Consider the following 14,055-nt stretch of genomic DNA (forward strand, 5'->3'; position numbering starts at 1 on the left):
AAAACGTATTTAACTTGGATCAGTCATGTCTGGCTGTTCATTATCAGCACTGATACAGATTCAGTTTATCGGATTAGGAAGTGAAAGAGCAGTGTGTTTAATGAAACATCACTGCAGTTATACAACACAATTATTGTGTAAACAGCCATTAAAGCTGTACCAAATCCAAGCACAACGTTGCAAATATGAGGGAAAAAAAGGCTGTTTCACATGTTTTAGCATGACAAAGATTTTCATAAAATGTCTTGGAAGTAAGTATACTCCCAGCTACTGCATGTTTGTAAGAAAACTAAGGAAGAGTCTAAATAGTCAGTGTTTGTCCAGCTGTAAAACAAAGGTCAATCATGTAATGAGGGCACAAGCAGAGTCACTGATAAGTGTTGATGGCAGTCACGCCACCATCACCACGTCACTTAACCCTCTAGGTTACACAGTGTGTTGGGTTTTTGAAAACATTCATTCAGTCACAGTGATTTGGGGAATCAGCACCCAGACTGGTAAGTATACCTCAGTGTAATCTATAACATTACATGGATAAAGTACTTGAATTACTTAAAAAAAAAAAATCATCCAATTTTGTTTTTAGGGTGTTTTTAGTTGTTGTTGCTCTTACAAAGCACAGAAATGACAGAGGCTTACATTTTTGAAAACACCTTCCAATACAGGTGATATGTCAAACTGCTGAAACACCAAGTGTTGTGCTTATTATAGAAAATGTTTCTTTAAACGCACAGAGAAAAGCAACAATAGAGGAGCTGGTGTGGTAACTCCTTTCCTTTACACTTTCTCTGTCATGTTATGTCCTTTGTCTGCCAACTGTGCTCAAATCATCTGACTGGAGGAAACGATTGATTGGACTGATTGGTTTTTGACTTTACCCTTTTATGACTGCAACTGAAATCGCACCACCTCACATATCTGTATGAGAATATCCCGAAACAACTAAACAAATTCCCCAAGTCTTAACTCAGGTGGATCCTAAGGAAACCATATCAAAATTATAATAATGATTCTAAAATGTGAATTCCACTATTGCTGAAGAACTGAAGGCTAATTTTGATCAATATCACAAATTGTTTATATGTTCAGAAAAATGTTCCAGATTGCTAGAAAAACCCTTTTAGTCATAGATCATAAATGCAGACCACAGGAATAGCATAGCTAACTTGTGTTTCATGGTTTGATCTTAGGCTCACATAATGAACTGCTTTCTGAGGAAGTGTCCCATACTGTACGTACTTAATTAAATTCCCTGAAGACACTGACTGAATTTTACCAGCATTCTCCCATAAGGCATAGTGCTTACATGGGATCGAGCCTGTCCTGATTCGGGTGCCCCAACAGTGGCGGGTGTCAGAGCAAGCAGGGGTACTTGGTCCAAAGGGGTAGTCTGCTTGTTTCGTTTGCCAGTCTCCAGTACCTCTCCTTCAGGATGAAGGCTGCTGCTTTGGGCTGCCTTTGCCTGCTGAAAATACCCTTCTTGTTCCCCACTACACGAGTGACCCCTGCAGACACAAGGTGGATCAACAAGAACCGTGTCAAGCACAGGACGCAAAAACAAAGGAGCCTTTTGTCAGGTCTACATGCAGATCAATTACCGTGTGAAGAGACTCTTTTGTGAGTGAACTGTGCGTCCTGAGGTTTTACAGGTGAATAGCTCTGCATTAAGAAACTATTACCTGCTGATTTTCCTTAATATTCCGTGTAGTGTGTTTTAGTATTGTCTGCCATATCTTTCTCAATATCTCAAGTCTTCCTGGCAAAGGTGTGGATCATTTTATGCTGTTTACATGGAACATGAATTCATATGCTACATAGCTATGTCAGCGAATCAACTGTGGGTTCACACAGTGAGCCACATGCGGCAGGTTAATGATGTGTATCTGGCCCCAACAGAGCGTCCCTCTACAGAGTCTACCTGTAGTCTCCCTCTCAGCGTCAGGTGTTTATTGTAGGGTGTGCCATGTTTTTTTTTTTTTTTTTTTTTAAAACAATGTAACAACAATGTAACGTGTTCAGTGTATACATAAGAAATGGCAGCAGCTGTGGTTCTAGAGGTTGTTGTGATCTGCAGTTGTAATACCTTGTGCAGTCATGAAGTCGGCAAAGTTCCAGATGAGTTCACCGACAACATACTGCTTCCTCTTCTGGTCAAACACATTGTGATAGTTCTGCAGCACTACCTTCTGGTATTCCTCAGTAAACATCATGGGTGGATCCTGGAAAGTCAAAAAAAAAAAAAAAAAAGCTGCCTTAGGAGCGTACAAAAAAATTAAACATAAATGTAAATGCTGGCTGGGTAACTGAAGGTGCATGTTTGTGAATCCTCACACTGTGAAGCCCCGACACCGCATCTGCTCCATATTCGCTCTGAATGATGGGTTTCTGGTACTTTCCATACCAGTTCTCAAACTGAGTGTTGAGCTGGATGGGGATGACCTCCAGGTGGCCTGGATCATGGTACCAGGAGAAGTAACTGTTTACACAGATTACATCCACAAAGGGTGCCTAGAGACAGGATATGAAAATACATGACTCAGATATACTCCAAAACATCCATGACTTTCATGTTGATAAACACAGTTTGATCAGTTCTTTTATAAAACAGACTACAAATAAATGCTGTGACAATAACCTCAACTTCTTGTAGATTTGTTATTCATTTCATATACAAGCAAGGAATTTTCTAGTAGTAGCAATTGTCCTGTTATGGGGCAAAATATGAAGCATTATTCACATGACACTATCTAATCGCCTTTTACACCTTTGCCGATATAACAAAAAATTTGCAGGCAGTCTTCACTCTGCTTTTTGGATTGTAGCTGTGGCAGTAACTGCTCACAAATTCAGAGTTGATTGGCCTGTGGTAAATGAACAGTGTTTGGATAGTGAATTCAGAGGTACTATATTCACCCAGTCAGATGCCTTTACAAACGATTGGCCTCAGTAGTCAGTGGCTGCAAACTAATAAGTACCTTAAAAGCTACAAACATCACCCTGAAAAATACTCCTCACAGCAAGGGAATGTGAAAAATCTCAGGCGTGTCAACAACTTAGTCAACGGGCGCTTCTGAGTCTGGACAGGTAAAACTCTGAAGGATTACCTTGACAACTCGACTTTTACTCCCTTACTTTTCATCAGGCACTTTGTCTGATTCATTAGATGCCATTATGTTAATGTATGAGAACATTCAGTCAGGTGTCATGATCTGACCCACCGCACTGAGAGGCACTAAAATATATTTTGCCCCTTTTTTCTGCAAGCCTCTGACACACGAGTACTCTAATAGTCTATAGAACTTTTACAATATTTCAGAATAATGTGTCTGATAGTATCATCAGTATTTGTCCTTAAAAGGCCCTCTAAACATATTTTCGGGGCCTTTATCATCTTCTAACTTTGAGTGATGTGGTCCTACATGAACACACTGTTTTCTGCCAAAAAGTTTTAAAAGTTTGGGTTATCTTACGTGAAGGTTTCTGTGTGTTGTTTTCTCTGTGCTCTTCTTACAAGTTTGACATGAGCGGCACTTAGGCCTGGTTCATATTTCTGCGTTGATCGAAGCGGAGTCTACACCGTAGCCTACGCAAGTGGCCTAAACCGTTGTGAGCGTGCCCTCGATTGTCTGCGCCGCTCTGCAATTACACCGACAAAACGCTACAACAGCTACTTTTATTGAAATTACTACAATGCAGAAACGAGAGGAGACGTCGGACGGGATGGTGTGTACGACCACTGAACTGATTGAGGCAGAATGAGGATGAGTTTTCTGTGTGTCCAGCAACAGAGAGACATGGACGAGACATGCTACCAATCGGACCAGTCACAGTTGTTGCGGTCTGCGTTGCCGTAGTTACGTTTCTAAGGAGGCACACGTCAGGTGCCGGCATAGACTATGCGGCTGCAACGTAGCTATGGCAAAGATTCAACGCAGAAGTATAAATTGGCCTATACGTGGGAAAAGGTGACATAAATTACTTAAACTATGTAATAATAAAATATATTTTCTCCAAAGATAAACTTTGATTGTTACTTATTTAGTCATTGATATTTAATGTTACAAAAAACCCTAAGATTCTAAACCAATTTTTCAAGTGCTTTAAGAGGTTTTTGTTTTTTCCACTGATGCACAATTCAGGCCAAGTTAGCAGAATTGAAATGATTGTTATCAAGCACATGTTGCATTTGACATTTACTCAACACCAGTCTATAAAGCAGTGTTCTGCTGCTCTGTTTTGGACATTTTTTAACCTGTTTGACAATCTGGAGTACATATTTGCATCACTGCTGCAAGTTAATCAGTTAGCAAAACAAGATTTTCAGAAGGCGTTAAGTTACTCCTCAACTAAAGAACAAAAACTTTAACGCTCCAATTGCAAACAAACATTCTCAGACATTGACAACACCTGCATCATTAAGAATAATTCACATGGTAACCAATGTGCTGAGCAGGTTTTAACTTTGGTATACTGCTGATATTTTAGAGAGTACTGTAAAAACTCACCCCTTTGTCCCTAGCATAGTTACTGTCTGTGATATAAGTGACAGGCCGGGTAGGGTCCAGAGCTTTGGTATGTTTTATCAAGGTCCTTCAACAAAAAAAACAACAAAAAAAAGCAAAGGTTACTAAATTTCAATTGCGGAGTGGGGGGTGTTAATCCTGGAATCAGTTACATTACAGTGATATGATAGTGAATAATCACAGCAATGTCACAAAATGCTAACAGTCGATTCACACTGTCCTGTTATACTCATGTAATTCAAAGAAACTGTGCTCTAGAATTATATGTACACTTTTATCTTCTCACACATAACATACCGCTATACTTAGAGTATGGGAGTTTGGCAGGTCAAGTATTTGTTTGCCCGTTTGTCTTCCTGACTATTAGACTCAGACTATTACTGAGCTCCAGCTGTTAGTGTTCTGGGCAGCTCCATGACTACTCTTACTGCATTCCACTCAGAGTAAAGGCGTAGGCTGTGACTGACAAACAAACCAGTATCTCTCCTACAGAAACCCATACAGGCAGTTTAAGAATGCTTCAAAGTTTTTATAGATCTGGGGCTTTCAGGGGCTTCCTGGTGTCCCAGTTCTTCTCTCTCTACACTGTCAACTATCAAATAAAAGCAAAAATGCCAAAAAAAAAACAATTTAGAATTTCCAGTCACTTTCTGTGAGAAAATTATTTAATGGGGGGGGGCATTCAGTGCAGTGCTTCACATCTAAAAAATGATCAATACTCACTTGAAATACAATTCAGCAGGGGGCATCTCTGCAGCAGGCTCATTAGCTACTGACCACATGACCACAGAAGGATGGTTCTTGTCCCGCCGCACAAGCTCATCCATGACGACCAGGTGATGGCTGAGGGAGGCGTTTCCAAAACTACGACTAGATTGGCAAGGCACAAAAGACACAGCAGAGTCTGAGCTGACAGACTAACATACCAGATACATCAGCCATTTCAGGTGACACAGCAGCCCACAACACTCATTAACATCTGTAACAGTGAAGAGCGAGTTGTTTTATGCTACAGCGTGAGATTTTTTGGTATGTAACCATGCCGAAATGATAACGTTGTTCTGAAGATAATATGAGGCTGAGCTAGCTAAACCAAGTGGGTATCTTCATAAATATTCATGTATCCTAACACAAGTAAATACTCATGTTAGGAGTCTACTGCCGTGCTGGCAGCTCTGTGAGGCTGTACTTAGGTACAGCAGTACTATGAGCTAAATGCTGACATGCTGACACTGACAATGCTAACATGGTGACGTTTAGCAGGTATAATGTTAATCGTGTTTACCATCTTAGTTTAGTTTGATAGCAGGCTAACATTTTCTAATTAGCACTGAATAGGCACTAAGAGGCTGATGAGAATGTCATTAGTGTTGCAGGTATCTGGTCACAGATTTAAGTATTGGACAAATTGAAATTTTGACCTGATGATGGCGCTGAATGAAAATTGAAGGGATCATGTAAGAGACTACAATTAATTTTTATTATTAGGACATGAATGTGTCTACCAAATTTCATGGTAATCCATCCAGTAGATGCTGAGGCATTAAACTGGAAAAGTGACAGCTTTGATCAGTTGGATAAATCTGAGGGCGTGAATGTCGGAGCAAAAAATCATGGCACAACATAGTCATTGGATTTCTATCAGGACCAAAGTGGTGGACCTACAGACCATCTGACTGACAGACCAACAATGTTGACCTGTTTTTGATCAAATCAAACTGAAGTAAACTGCTTTTAATTCATTCAACTGGATAAACTTCCATTAAATGTAGATGGAAATTGTTTTGCAAGTGGCCGTTTCCAGTCTGCAACTTAGCCAAGATCTCTCAACATGACTTTTATCGGTGTTAGACTTTTCTAACTTAAGACAGGGTGAAGTTTCTTGCATATATATTTTGTTGCTCTACTTTAACAGCAGATGGGTTTTTTTTCAAGAGTAGCGGTGATGGACACCACAAGTCAGATTGTCCTCTGTCCTCATACACTGGGACTAAAAGTAAGATGTTTACAGTGTTGACCACTCTGTCCTGTCAAACACACCTAAAAGCCACACAGACACTTACATGTCCTTGATGCCCACTCCCGGGCACTCATCTATCACTACGATGCCATGGCGATCGCACATCTGCAGGATCTCCTCAGCATAGGGGTAGTGGCTGGTGCGGAACGAGTTGGCCCCTAACCACTTCAATAAGTTAAAGTCTTTGACAATCAGGGGCCAGTCCAAGCCTTTACCTCGAATCTAAACACACAAGGTAAACACAAGAAGGGAGAAATTGGTTACTGAACTGGATCCCCTTTTTTCATGTTGATGTCATGTCTATTTGTGGGAAACTGGCTGAAGATGCTAACTTGGTAAATGTTAGAACAGGTATGGTGCTTCAAAGCTAAACAAGACTGAGTCTCTTGGTTAAGCTTTTGCTTCCCTCTAGTGGTACTCACATCAGAGTCCTCATGTTTATTGACGCCATGGAAATAGAAGGGCTTATTGTTGATGAGGAACTTGTTGCTGGTTACGTTAATAGTGCGGATGCCAACCGGTAGAGCATACACATCTTCCTGTGTTGATCTCTCATCGGCTGCCATTAAGTGAACCTGGATGTTGAAGTGAACAAGTGCCAATTTCAGAAAATGTTTAGTTCTTGACAACTCTGCCAAATGCATCTCTTCCCGCAGACCTTGTAGAGAAAAGCTTGGGGTAACTACCCAACAACTCCAGGTAGTTAGGAAGCTCATTCACAACTTAGACCTCAAAGTGGTGCAGAAATTGCAACTGTATGGAATAAGTTGGGAGAGCTGAAGCAAAACCACCAACATATGACATATCACCATTTTAAGCACATACAGTACATGTATGCACACAAGATAAAATTATAAGCAAGATATTACAAGTAATTGTATGAAAACCTTTAGTACTGTCGGATACAATATCTGTTTTTTTAGGTTATTTCACTGTGAGAAATTTAAGGTCAAGACTTTTTAAGGCAACTTCAAGTGTCACTAAAAGGAGCAGTGGATATCTCAAGCTGAAGGGAAATTTCATCAACTGTTGCACAATGTATGAAACTTATCAACATAATCAAAAGATAGATCTTTTGCAACAGTTTGTATTAAGGTTATTAAAAAAAACATGCTTAGCAATGCATGCATTGATGCAGGATGTATCATGGCTTCCTGCTGCTCACCATTAAGAAATTATCAAGTTAGGCCGAGTTTATATGATTAATGAAGCTGTTCTGCTCAAACTGGTAGCCAGATTTAAACATGTAAATGCTGCTGACACAAGGACATTTGTCACATTTACAATCTATTTTTTCTTTTTAATTTTATTCTGTTTATCTTTTGTTGAAAGATTGCTGAGTGCAGTACGGAAGAGAATGTTGCACTAAAGCTAAAAACATCTAGCAGGTGCCAGTTGACAAATTAGTGGAGAATGGACAAGAAAGTGTAAGCTTATGTCAACAGTTTACACTGTAATGAAGCGAGAAAGAAAACGTCAAGAATAAGTTCATTGCTGGGTCACACAGTGACATGGAGATATTTGCATCTGACTGCAAGTCAGAAACAGCTTTATGTTTCCGTGACAACAGGTCCTGTTCTGCTTTCAAACAGACATTTCAAATTCATGGGTCTGAAATTCCCTTTTCTGTGTAACTGTGTAACAAGTAGCTCTGAACAGCTACTTTGATGGCAGATCAAGGAATGTATGAGGGGAATTAACATTTATTGATTTATGGTCCATTTTGTTTTAACTAATCATAAACTCGTGACTAGTGACTTGATCATTTATTAATGGTGATCAACAGAAATTTCTGATATATCCTAAATTAATTTGTTTAATCATCATAGTTATCAATTACTTAAACATGTCTTTTGTATCATTGTTATAAGTGTTGCTGATGCTTTCATTCCAGCATAACTGTGGTGGTAGTTTTACACCACCACAGTTACAGTTACATTATTGTACAATTATATGCATTAACTTGTCCTTAGTTTGGACACAAAGTGGAGGATGGAGTCCTGTAATCTTCCTTGTGGTAAATGTTCTGTTGAGTTCATGAAACACTGTTTAGCCACACTGACAAACTATAATTATTAAAGGTGATTCTTTAACCACTCTCACAAATCCAGTGGCGGAGCCCATGTGAAACTTTAGGCAAAAAGTCACTTTGACATGCGCTGTATGTAAACGTACTGTCTTACCTCCAAAGAGTAAAGATAACCTGGATTCTCGTGCATCAAGTACGGCCACCAGAGCTTGACATCTACCACTTTGAGCACCCCAGATTGCTCGCTGGAGGTGGCTACACAGTGTCCATCTTTGTCTGTCAAAGTGACCTTCAGGGTGGCTGTGGTAGCACCTTGGACTGATACTGTATATTTGACTAGACCTGAAGGGACCACAGGGGGAAACAGCCATGTCTAACAAACAGACATAAACTATAAGACAGTTGTTATGTGTGACGCAGATGATATTCAATCACTATGATTTTTTGTAAATCACTAGTTCAAAAATTTGAAATTGAATAAATTAGTTGTTTCATTGTATTTGGTTGCGTTCATTTACCGGTGTTATCCAAGAAGTCAGTCATCACAGTGATGTCATCCACATACGCCTTAGGAGTAGTATACAGCAATACAGGGCGATGTATCCCAGCATAGTTGAAGAAATCAAAGCAGGTGTTTTGCACAAAAAAACCAGCAGGATACCTGTTGAGCAATTACATTTCCCTCAGTATCTGGATATTCACTGACAGGCAACTGTACACACTTTAATCTCGCCCAAATGCTATATAAACTAGAAAAGGCTAGATTCCCTAAATAAAGAAAAAAAATCTGTTCACAACACTGGTAATAGTAAATGGAGCTTTCTGGATATATTAGAATGGCAGTAACAGTTAAAGCACAGAGGATTTGAAGTGCAAGTAGTGAAAAGAGACAATGTAACTGAAATAAGATGAAATGTCAAAAGGTGTAAGTACTGAAAGCAGCTGAAATGTCATTTGAAGTGTTGCCACTGACAGGAGTTGAAGTATCCTCTGTATTGTGAACACTAAAAACAGCTGAAGCGTGACTGCAGCTGTACTGTCAGTCACAATATTTTTATAGCGGGCATTTTTCAATATTTTCGGAAATTTCATAGACAAAACAATTAGTCGATTAATCATGAAAATAGTTTGCCAATTCATTGATAATGGAAATAATTGTTAGTTGCAGCCCTACACCAACGTTAAAAAATTTAATTGTCTGGGGGGAAAAAAAATAAATAAATAAATATTAAACTACATTTTCTCAAGAACTAAAAAGATATGAAAAAAATGAAAAGATGTTTTAAAGTGGAAGGGCTATGGCCTTTTTAAAATTTGTATTCCAGGTCGAACTTGAAAAAGGTTGCCACCAAACCCATTAAAGATTTTGAACATTTGAAACAAAGCATGCATCACCTGAATTCTAAAAATGACAAAGATCACTGAAGCAAGCACACTAATGAATATAAACTTTCATATCAAGTCAGTGTTTTAATTAAAGCTAGAAAGAATGAGTTTACTTGGTCTGGTCGTCCATGTACTGGATCATTCCTGGAGGTAGAGTCTCCAGAGTCAGAGTGTTGTTAACAGCAATGGTGATTCTGCACGGCGTAGTTGGGTCCTTGCGGATTACACTGCCTATCTCAGCCTCAAAAGGAAGATGGCCACCTTGATGCTCGGTCACTTTCACCCCGTTCACCCACTGCAGAGGGGAAAGAGTGATTTTGTCGAGGGCTGAGCACGTCAATTCAGTCGGTGATGTAAAGGGATTGACTGCATATTGAATACAGGCAAGGACAGCTTAGTGATTTACTGTGTATTAGTGATATACAGTAAGTCTTTACACCATCACATGTGCCATATCTCTACACTGATGCAACTGATGCTTATGAGCCCCCCCCCCAACTCTGACTGGAGTTTGCTTGGGGAAATACATGCGGTACCCACCACCACTGAATAATAGTGAGCACTTCCCACTCTGAGAACCACTCTTGTTCCTTCATCTGCGACCCAGCGGGCGGGCACCACCACTTCTCGCTCATACCACACCCAGCCAATGAAATCTCTCAGTGAGGGGTCCTGGGTGATGTCGTTGTAGCTGGCAGGAACTGGCATGTCAATCACTGGGCCAGTCTAGGGAAAAGAAAACAGTCCATGTCAGTGGAAAGACAGTGAAACTGCTGTACTCGGTAGTGAGACTGTAGTCAGTTAGTTTTGCACGTCCTCTGGTAGACCCACTATTGCCTGTTTTCGGCCTATTCCCCTGGCTGTCTAAACCTCATTGCAGACGACTGGAAGTGAAACTCGCGGGACCCTTCTCAACTTTTGAAGCCGTCAAGCAAACAGAGCGAGGCCGCTTTCTTGTGTTCCGCTCACCTCTGCCAGGCGACTTTTGTACCATGCCCTCTCGAAGCCCTCGTTCCTGCCCGGGGACTTGTCAGCCCTGAAGTCCCACCGCCCGCTCAGCTCCTTCACCTCCCTGGAGGAGGACTCCCGGGGGAAGAGCATGCCGCTGCCCCGCGGACGCACCGCGTCAAACACAGCGCACACGCACAAGGCACCGAACACCCCGAGCCTTCCCATCCCGGACCAGCTCTTGGTGTACACCGAGAGAGAGACACACACACACTGGGCAGTTTCAAGTGCTGATTAAGTCACATGATTTTTTCCGGGGTCACGTGACCGCAGAGCCGCTTTTGTCGCTTTAGCGTCCATTAGTGTCGGAAGTTTCCAGTTTAAGAGGTAAACGTCGTTGAAGGACCCCCCCCCTAAAATATATAATTAACATTTTTTTAATAGAAAAAACAACATCTCCCGTGAATGTAATGTGATATTATTATTTAATATGTATGTTGTCATTTAATATTTTTGTATATTAATGTTTTGTTTTGTTTTTCTCGATGTCTTGTCTTGTCTATGTCGTCTTTCCCCACCAAATGAAAAGCCCCGGCCTGGCAAACGGAAGGCGTCCATAGCACCATTCAACTTTTTCCGAAATCCCATCATTCTCTCGCCACTGGCTCTTAAGTCGTCACTCCGTGCTGCGCCAGTGAATAGACGTCACTAGATGGCGCCAGACTCGCGCACATCGATGTCGGTAGCGGCGCGCAGAGGCGTCAGGTCACTGATTCCGTCGAATTGTCCAACAGCGCCTCCACATCCCCAGAGTTCCGCCAAGCTCACAACGGCCATGGACCGATTCACATGCTGGTCGGCCCGGGGCAAACATTTGCTCTTTGACCCCCTGTTTGTGGTCATTCTATGATAACACAGATTTATTTGAGAAAAGTAGAAAAGACAGGTAATAATGCAGAACCCCTTAAGGCGCTTATCATTTGAGCTAATAATGCACCTTGTTGGTATATATATTCCTAAACAAATTAGCAATTCCTCAAATGACCACAAACCAACTGACACACAAAGAATATGGGGCCCCTGAGGGGCCTGGGTTTGGCTCTGTTGGTTATCCAGCCATGACTGTGGATTCAGAATTTAAAAAGTGAGCTGTTAGGATATTTTGGAAGTTGGGCTGTAATAAAATCAGTGATTGTACCTTGAAATTCTATGACAATATAAAACCATCCACTACCGCACAAGCGTAGTAGCAGTAAAAGTAATGTTTGTAATTCACAGTTTATATCCACCAGTTAGTGTTTGATGTTTTGGTTCCGTGTCAGGCCCAGTTTTGAGTCTCTTGCAGGTTGTTCTGTAAAATCACAAAGGTTCAGAGTGCCCCGGTGGGCTGAGGGGTTTAAGGCACTGACCATGAACTGCAGTGTCCCTGGTTCAGGGCCGCCGGCTGGGGACTTGTGCTGCCATCTCTCTACCAATAAAGGCATAAAATGACATTCAAAAACAAAACAAAAAACCAACTGTTTTTCCAGCCTAGCTGTCAGTTTGTGGGTGGCCCAGTTTGGCTGAATCATTAGGGAAATACTGGGACTACACATTGCGAGAGCGTTTGGAGAGGTTCAGAGCTTTGTAACCTAATTTCTGCAGATTGTGGGGAACAGGATTAAAAAACATAAACCTAAAACATAACAGTCTTATCTGTGAGGTTTCTTTCAGTTTGAATTTGACATACAACTTTTGAGATGAAGGAAAAGCTGTGAATCCATCAACACTGTCAAAGGATTTGTTAAAACTTTCTTTTGTAGTTTTGTACATTGCGTTCAACATAACACACATCACGTTCTGCTGGCCTGTATAGAACTGTATTCATGTTTTTGGTTTTATTTTGTTTGTTTTTTGAACTTCTGATTCATGTCTGCAATTTTCTTTAACCACATTACTTCCTGGTTCCCCTCCAAAAATGTTTTTTCTGATTCATTCTTGGGGAGCATGCTTTCTCATTAAATCAAAAATATTGCAGTGAACTTCTCATGACACAAGAGGTAATCACATCAACAGAATTTATTGTTGGATTTTTTTTTTTTTTTGTTATGCTGTCTGGAATGAGAAGAGTCAAATTCACTGTGCATCTAAAGCACAAATGAGACAGATTTGAAATAAATTGCTTCAGAGAGTGAATCCGAACTATCCATAGCACTGCTTTCTGCCTGAAGTTAACTTAAGGTTAATGGTGAGTTCAGTCTTAATTTCCTGTCCCAAGTCATTTTCCCACCAAGTTATTTGGGATGTTTCAAAATGAAAGTACTTTTAATCTATTTGTGGAACTATCAACCATCCTTTGGTTCCCACCCCATGTCAGTGATAACTTGTTCAACATATCTATTCTTGGATGACATAATTTGGTGATTTGCGATTATCTTTAGCCAAATCCTGCATGTTTCCAACTTTTCCATCACTACTCAGTTGATTTAGGTGAGACTAGACCAACAAGTCCATTTTCAGACATCCAGGTAGAATTTTGTGAAGCTTTAATGACACAGGTTGGTCCTAACATGCTTCACAGAACAACAAATGACTTGACTCTCAGTATCCATCCACAACCTGTTCCGATCACTCTTGTCAATTCCACACTGCTCCACAGGAAACTGTTTCCTTATACCTGCAGGCTCTTGCTCTTACTTTGCAGGTTGTGCTCACTTTCCGTTTTTCCACATTGCTTTGACTCCATCTCAAAAGTTAACAGATCTTAGAGAACTTAGTCACAACAAAGACCTCTCTTAAACTCTACCTCAAACCAAACTTCATTAACTTATAGCCCTTTAAAAAAAAGGAAAAATCAAATGCTGAGCCTTTAAGCATTGTATCTTGGATTTTAACTTTTACACATGATGAGTTTGTCTTTGTTTGTTTTTCCATGTGCCCACTGATTTCGCAGCCCTTGACAGAGCCATGCGACTCAACACACACACACACACACACACACACACACACACACACACACACACACACACACACACACACACACACACACACACACACACACACACACACACACACACACACACACAATGCTCAGAGGAGCTGTAGTTTACAAAAAAAGTCCTAACCTTGACTTTGAAAAAGAGCTGGCAGAGGTCATGGCCACATCAGAT

General features: G+C 40.7%; 1 protein-coding gene across 1 annotated transcript; it reads right to left on the bottom strand.

Annotated features, from left to right (window-relative positions):
- Positions 1-574: 574 nt before the first annotated feature.
- Positions 575-11,164, bottom strand: gusb (glucuronidase, beta). The gene is made up of 12 exons (XM_040149986.1): positions 10,928-11,164; positions 10,499-10,684; positions 10,072-10,253; positions 9,091-9,233; positions 8,727-8,914; positions 6,966-7,118; positions 6,587-6,765; positions 5,247-5,393; positions 4,506-4,590; positions 2,332-2,508; positions 2,084-2,219; positions 575-1,505 (listed from the first exon to the last, which is right to left on the bottom strand). Exons 1-12 carry the CDS (start codon positions 11,132-11,134, stop codon positions 1,354-1,356), a joined length of 1,935 nt encoding a protein of 644 aa, XP_040005920.1. The 5' UTR covers positions 11,135-11,164; the 3' UTR covers positions 575-1,353.
- Between the last annotated feature and the right edge of the window lie 2,891 nt (positions 11,165-14,055).

Source organism: Xiphias gladius, chromosome 17, assembly GCF_016859285.1.
Source record: "Xiphias gladius isolate SHS-SW01 ecotype Sanya breed wild chromosome 17, ASM1685928v1, whole genome shotgun sequence".
Classification (NCBI taxonomy): domain Eukaryota; kingdom Metazoa; phylum Chordata; class Actinopteri; order Istiophoriformes; family Xiphiidae; genus Xiphias; species Xiphias gladius.

Bases quoted from the DNA above. Each gene is read 5' to 3' on its own strand.
- gusb (XM_040149986.1), bottom strand. From the start codon at position 11,134: ATGGGAAGGCTCGGGGTGTTCGGTGCCTTGTGCGTGTGCGCTGTGTTT. The intron at 10,685-10,927 runs GTGAGCGGAACA...TCTTTTCCCTAG, and splicing joins ACAAAAGTCGCCTGGCAGAG to ACTGGCCCAGTGATTGACAT. The intron at 2,220-2,331 runs GTGAGGATTCAC...TTGACTTTCCAG, and splicing joins CGGTGTCGGGGCTTCACAGT to GATCCACCCATGATGTTTAC.